This window comes from Carya illinoinensis, chromosome 15, assembly GCF_018687715.1.
Source record: "Carya illinoinensis cultivar Pawnee chromosome 15, C.illinoinensisPawnee_v1, whole genome shotgun sequence".
Classification (NCBI taxonomy): Eukaryota; Viridiplantae; Streptophyta; class Magnoliopsida; order Fagales; family Juglandaceae; genus Carya; species Carya illinoinensis.
Window position 1 is genome coordinate 299,682 of NC_056766.1, and position 7,608 is coordinate 307,289.

Consider the following 7,608-nt stretch of genomic DNA (forward strand, 5'->3'; position numbering starts at 1 on the left):
CAAGTAGAGCCAGAATTCCAATCTGGCTGCTGTTTATTCAATACCTGGTGGAAAATATAAAGCTATCCGGTATAAAGTTCATGGATACAACTTCATTGAATTATCACTTTGCAATGAAAGGTTGGATTGAAGGAGCACAAAAGAGGGAAGAGAAATCAAAGATAACTGGTGGTCTCCACTCTCCACTAGGTGAAGTTACATTTTCACTACGTAACCTTTTAGTTGTCTAAGAAAATTATGAGATGCCCACATCTAGGTAGGGAGGAAAGTGGGGGGTAAAGAGTAGGACCCTACTAAATTAGAAATTTAGAACGATGGCCTCTGTCTGAACGGATGACCTGGAGGTAACTCGTTGGAAACGGAATGCGAAAACGATGAGATTCTGAACCTGCATCGAGGTCATGTAACTTCCAACCCTTGTTATAACTTATGGGTCTACATGTTTTTTCTTTTGATCAAGGTTTTATACTCAAGACGGAAGTTCACATGTGCCCCTATTTTTGTCACTGATTCTTTTTTCATCAAGTATATTACAATTTCCACCATTTGTATTTCTCATTATATAATATATACATATAAATATAAAATATATTTATATATATATATGTATATATATGTATGTGTGTGTGTGGACACACAGACGCGCCTGCACACAATCTGCTCCGTACGGTAATTTTAAACTAAAATACTTGTAATGAACTCATTTACTGCGGAAATACGAAAAAAAAAAAAAAAAAAACAGGTTTGAAAGGAAAAGAAGCACTTTACAGACATGAGTAATCTCGAGATTGTGTTCATGGTAGCATTTGTCAAAGTATCAATCCGTTAAAAGTGATCACAAAGTCGAGAAAATTATTGCATACTGGGTTCCCCCTAATGGGCTAGTCGTCGTCTTTAAAGCCTCTCACCCTATTCGAATGGAAGTTCTTTCTAAGATAAGGTAGAATGAGCTCACAAGTATACATTGGTAGTATGTCTGAGTTCCTCAAAGGGCAGGATGCTCTGGCAGGCAAATTGTGAAGGGTACTGGTTTAAGGCTCAGGTCCAGTCAGAAACCGGAAAGTATATCCTAAATGATGCTAAATTTACCTTTTATTGATTCACTTTTATAATTTCACTAACAAAAGGTTCCAACTTTTGTAGGCGTCTAAAGTTCTCACGAGACCCCGAGGTAATAAGGTAGAATAGTCCTCCGAGATACAATCTGACCCCGCCAATCTGAAAAGGGGGGAAAGTAATATATGTTAATATCAAGCTTTCAAAATTGGGAAAAGCAAGTGCCTTTGTAAAAGTCATTTTGCTTGAATGCACTTTAACCAGGGTCACGCCAGAGTTCGACCAAAGCTCCTAGTCACATGTCTACAGTGGTGGTGGCTCCCTTGTCTCATGATTCAAACACTACAGCAGCCTCAGAGAGAGAGAGAGAGAGAGAGAGAGAGAGAGTTTCTACTGGTGGAAGATGAGAATTAAAGGTGTCGGCAACAAGCAAGAACTAGTTTTAGGGTCATGTCCACCCACCATCAGTAGAGAATATAGACTGCTTATATTGAATGAAAGGGATGCACTGGAGACACCCTGTTATGGCACATAAAAGGGTTTTGCGATTCGTTTGGAATGTCTTCAGATCTTTCTTGCTTTTGTTTTTCTCTTCTGGGCGCCCACTTTTCTTAAGATTTCACTTGGGAATGTACGAGTATTTCATCCATTCGTTTACTCAAAACTTGCATGGCTCGTCTAACTTGGAGATTGTTTCTAAATCTTACTTACTCACTAGTTGAACAAAGCAAAGCACAGTCCATAATTACATTAACCAGAAAGGTAGCCAGACGCATTACAGCATTACTTAATACCTTGATAGCTTCTCGTGTTACACAATGCGATTGAGAAGAATATAACTAGGAGCAGCAAAATTCATAGCATATGTTTGTATCAAATCCCAAAAACACATCAACCCTCACATGTCATGTACATGCGTACATTTATATATGTATATAATACTCTAATAACACGAATAAAACTAGGTCTAACAAAATTCACAGTGTATTCACTTTCACTTACAGCCAAAATTCAGGAAAGTGATGTTTTCTTTTCGCTCAGCAAACGTTTGGACCGAATCCCACAAACCCATTAGCCCCATCAATGGTAATTTGGATGCCCTCTTGCTGGATGTTCCCAATAATTGAAGGTCCAGAAGAAGACGGAGCAAATGCAAAACAGAAGGTTCCCCCATCATTCGCCGGAATCAGAAAGTTCTTTCCCGGAAGAGTTAGGATTGGCCCACCCGAGAAATAAAATGATACTGTTGGTACCCGAACCGTCACAAATCCGGATAGGTCATAGCACGTGTCAAATATAGAGACTCCAGAGACCCGAGGGAGATTCCCAGTCTGTGCAATATAGGCATCACGGAACATCTGGTAACCCAATTCTGGGAGCCTTGTCACTGCTGTTCCTGTATCCATAACCACTCCTCCGTTCCCTGCTTCGGTTAACCCGAACACATCTTCGGGTATGGGCACCCGCACGCCTCCCACTCCAAGACCCGACAGCCCCACGTAGTAGAAACTCGGTGCCCTTGGGTTTCTGATTAAGGGCACCCATGCAGCACCCATGGGCATTGCTCCCCGCCCGAACTCTAACGACCCGTTGCCCCGACTCACCAAGCAATAACTGAAGGCACCACCCGCCTGACCACCAAGCTGACCCACAAAGGACATGGACCCACCTCCAAGTCCTAATAAACCTGCCGCTCCAATGAACATTCCCCGGTTTGTATGTCCGCACCCGATGGCCACGTTCTGAATCATGGTGCTCCCCAATGAGATCGTTTCCAGCGCAAGCGTGCCTTTTGTGTAGGAACCGTCATTGTAGGACAACTCGTATCGACACCCACCGGCATGGCAATTAGCGTTCTGCAGGCGGTCACACACAGCTGAGCTGCAAGACACTCCGGCAAAGGAAGCAGAATCGGCAGGGTCAAACACTGGGTCGGCTTGGCGGTAACACTGGTTACAAGGCTGACATTGTACCCACACAATATCACTGCCGGAATCGATGACCATGTATTGACTGGTTGGAGGACTACCAACTCCTATCCGAACAAAATACTCCCCACTTCCCTGGTCCATCCCCGAAACCACCTCCGATCCGAAATCCTCATCCACCTCACGATGAGAAGGACCAGTCCCAGTACTAGTGTTTGCGGTTAGGCGGCGAATAAGGCCAGTGACCCTTCTTGCGTCTCGTTTCATGAGCTCAAGAAAACGATCATGGTAGTTGTGGTGGAGGGATGATGCTGTTGCGCCTGCTATTCTGTCTCTATGAAGTAGTTTCAGCTCCCACTTTCCTTGATCATGACTACTCTCATGGGTCTCCCAGAGGTCCTGGTGTTGGGATATGAATTGGGTAGGCGGGGTTTTGGTCTCGGCGATGATTTCTTGTACATTGAAGTGTTGGAAATCAGGGTGGTGAGGTATGGTGTATCCATGGTTTGCCGATGAGGCGGAGGAGGTGATGATGGTTGGGAGGTGGAGGTGGAGCAGCATCAACAGCATTACTGGCACTGGTGACGAAACCATAGTTGTGGCGATGGGGTTTTGGGTTTTGGTGATGGTGGAGTGGATCTATTTTGGTTTGGGTTTGCTTCGGAACATTAATAGAGGTGAAAAAGGTCGTGGGGGGAGTGGCGGTCGGGGCAAAATAATTGAGTGATGGGGTTTGCTCTCTCTCTCTCTCTCCTTTTTTTTTTTTAAATGAATAAATTTTTTAATTATTATTAGTTTTTGGCTGAATTGATGTCTCCTCCTGCTCCTTCGACTTGATGAGTACTGCTAATTCCACGTCCCTTTTACTTTACAAGAGTAACAAGCATGATAATGTTGACCAGAGGGGCGCATGCATGCCATGTAATATTGGAGTAATTGGCTTGTATATATATCGTGCAGCTAGCTGTTTTTTTTAAAAAAAAAAAAAAAAGAAAAAAAGGAAAGAGGCCAGGAGTATGGGGGAGAAATATTATATGTAAATATTATTATCTTTACCCTACTTGCTTAATTTCATATATAGCCATATTTAATTTGTTCTTCTTTCACGATTAAGCTTTTCAATTTCAGTGAGATCGATGCCCATATATATAATATATATGTATATGTATGTGTGTGTGTGTTTGGGTTTATCCTTTAGAAAGATTTTTTCCACTTTTATATCTCTTTATCTTCCATGTCTTAGATGATCACTTTTCAGCAATTCATTAATTGAACAAAAAGAAGTAACTTTTGTTGGTCTTTTTATTTCTTTGTTTCATTGAGTGATATGATGCTCTAATGCTGAAAGTATATACAATTAAAACAGGATTTCGTTTCTCTTTTTATTTTTATTTTTATTTTTATTTGTGTGTGTGTGTGTGTGTGTGTTCGGGGGGGGGGGGGGGGGGGGGGGGGGGGGGGGGGGGGTGGGTGGGTGGGGGGTGGGGTGGGTGTTGTGTTAATATCTAGGAACTTGATAAGCAATTTTTTCATTTATGGTAAAGCATGCAGAAAGATTTGCTTGGCTAATGTCAAACTTGTCATTACCATCTTGTTGCTTTAGTTATTGCTTATAGTTGTTTAGCACCACTCAGGTTGGTAGGTAGGTGGTTCATTTTCATTTTCCCAATAGAATTTGAGTAGGAGCGGTACAATTGCATGCATGCTCAAAAAGCAATCCAACTTAACTCAAGGGTCTAGACTGAATGAATACATCCACTTCATCTGTTGCCTCAAACTAAAGTAGATCCGTGAAGAATTCCGCTTAATTTGCTAGTGAATATAGTGCCATAAAACTCATGATATAGGTACGGCACGCCAGGCCAGAAAGCAATTAGAGATTGAACTGGCTGGCCGTAAGTTGGAAGGAATGGTGACTCGACTATATTCATGATATATATATACACACATGTGAACCCTAAACATCATGTTTTTGTCTTTTCCGTTCTTTAGTCTTCCTCTTTACTATTTCACACTAATTACTGGCATCACGATTACTCGTATTTCACGCATGCATGAGATCATTTATTCATTAATGCGTACACTTATTTCAAATAAATCAGTTATTTTTCATATCCTATAAGTTAGTTAGTCTTCCATGCTCATCATGTTGCAATGGAGAATTATAACGAGGAGGGAATGGTACTTAATTATCATCAATTAATACTTATTTTGGAATTAACTCTTCAAAATAATGATGAGTCTCGTCTGATCAATTGAAGCCCCAACATTACCACTCATGAACTCACTAACATATTGATGAACTATCGATCGGCAATCTCCAATAACACTACTACTACTACAATTTCAATGCAAGCTTGAATATCGACCGACAAGGTCTCACGAAAGTTTAGTACTTAAATCTCCGGTTCTTCGAGTTTTTATCCAATTTCGAACTAATATTTAAGCACTTCCCGAATCAATTCCAACACATTTGGACCAAGTTTTGTTGAAAAAATTTGCAACTAATATGACTAAAAAGTTTTGTCAATAAGGTAGGTATAAGTTAACTAATATGACCTCTATAATTGGCAAGCGAAGTGCATTCACAACACTCTTGGCAACATGAATGATGAAAATTGGGCGAGTGTAATCAAAACTCATAAAGGTGTTATTCAAATTTTATTTCAAGAAACACCCTATAATTGCTATATCAGATATCATGCATGAAAGGTACCGGAGATATGTTAGTTGGAGAAATTTTCCATTCTATATGATTGATTGATTGGCATATATATATATATATATATATATATATATATATATTTATTATTATATATATCCAACGGGTTTGGTAGTACAGTAACTTGATTGATTGTTATCTATATATTAGTCTTGGAGGGATGGGAATTCTATGCTTGTTTTGGCATCGAATCCTTCCGTTATATAGCAAGGAAACTCGATTAATGTGTGGTAGCAGTATGTATATATATTATATATATATATATATACGTACACATATGTCATGCCTACTTTGTGGTCTGCTTCATCCGCAAACACCAAAGAAAAATACCATTTCTCTTTCTAATTAGCGCCATCATGAGTTGAGTGGAGCTTCAGGAGTGAAAGATATACTGAATGGGTATCTATATATACATTATATATATTGAAGTTCATGGTATTGGCCTTTCCAAACAAACCCTCCAAACAATAATAACGCAAATTAATGAGCGAGTCCACTATCCTTTTTAGATATTAGCAAAAGTAACCTCTTTTCTTTTTGACATAGAAAAATATAAACCCAAATTAAGATATATCTCTTTACAGAACCAATAAAATATCCTAGCTCCTTCATGGCTACTAGCCTTTTTTAAAAAAGTTTAAAAAACTGTGTATATTCAATATAAGAAAGCAAGTTTTTCCACACATTAATGATAAACAACAAGGAACTTAAGAACATTACATTCAATGCTAATGGCTGAGGAACCCCACCGGTCTTCAAAACTTTCCACGTTGATTACCAGATCCCATCCTCGAAATCATTGTCATATATTGAGTCAATTCCAATGTTGCCCTAATTATCTTCCTCCATGTTCGAAGAAATTTCTAGGCGCATCAAGCCAAATAAAGGTTTTGGGTTTTTGTTTCCTTGCCACGGAAGGAAGTGTTTCGTGCATTTTACGTTTTGCCTCTGCATGAATTATTGAACATATCTTATCTGGCATGCATATTCATGAAATAACTAGCTATAGCTATAAGGATAAGACAGCCTTTTTCCCTTAATGAGTGGGATGTCAGTTTAAAAGCAAAGAATATTGCTCGATCGTAACCTGATACATATATTTAACTCGATAATGGCGGCTCAGCCCATTCACTTTGGAACAATCCTAGTTAGCCGAAAGAGATTTATTTATATAAAAGGCAATCAAGGCTTATATAAATATTCTCAGCATAAAAGTAGATTCACACGTTGCATGTCAGGCTTTGTGGCAATATATAAATTAACTTAGTTGGTTCTGAGATATTAGCCATTAGAATTCAAACGCCAGAATTTTACAAAAACTGATTGAAATTAGTCAGAGATAAGTGTTGAAGGGAAGAAAATTGTCTGTCACATTGTTACAAATATAATGGCAACGCTAGCTAGGCGCTCTTCCTGCCGCCCACATCATGAAAACCATATTGCATTATTAATATACCACTGCTTGTCCCGCGGATGCAATTGAAGGAAACCACTGAATGCCCTACGTTAGTTTGATCATGCAATTAATTTATCCGAGGTCGAGGAAAGTTGATTCATTAAGATATGGAGGATTTTCACATGTTTTAATGCTCTGAAAGACGACAACACCAACCGAAAATGATGGGATAGAAAAAAAGGAAGAAAGAACAGAAAGTGGGGCAATGCCACAAACACACTAGAAAAATTGGAGTTGGAAGTACACATAAGATGTGCGCCACTGCCCAATAATTGAGTCATTATAATTAGTACCTAAAAGTTGCTATTATTTTTATTATTATTAGAGCACTCATAATCTTTACTCCTAATTGTCTCGTAGCAGCGTGAGTTGATCAAACTCCACTATTGCTACAGGGGGGTGGGGGTTCCAACCTAAACCATGCCTTGTGGCAAAAACCCCACTTT

General features: G+C 39.5%; 1 protein-coding gene across 1 annotated transcript; it reads right to left on the reverse strand.

Annotated features, from left to right (window-relative positions):
* Positions 1-769: 769 nt before the first annotated feature.
* Positions 770-3,715, reverse strand: LOC122296258 (protein ASPARTIC PROTEASE IN GUARD CELL 2). Its single transcript, XM_043105814.1, has 2 exons — positions 2,059-3,715; positions 770-1,218 (listed from the first exon to the last, which is right to left on the reverse strand). The coding sequence occupies exon 1, from the start codon at positions 3,576-3,578 to the stop codon at positions 2,094-2,096; it is 1,485 nt and encodes a 494-aa protein (XP_042961748.1). The 5' UTR covers positions 3,579-3,715; the 3' UTR covers positions 770-1,218; positions 2,059-2,093.
* Between the last annotated feature and the right edge of the window lie 3,893 nt (positions 3,716-7,608).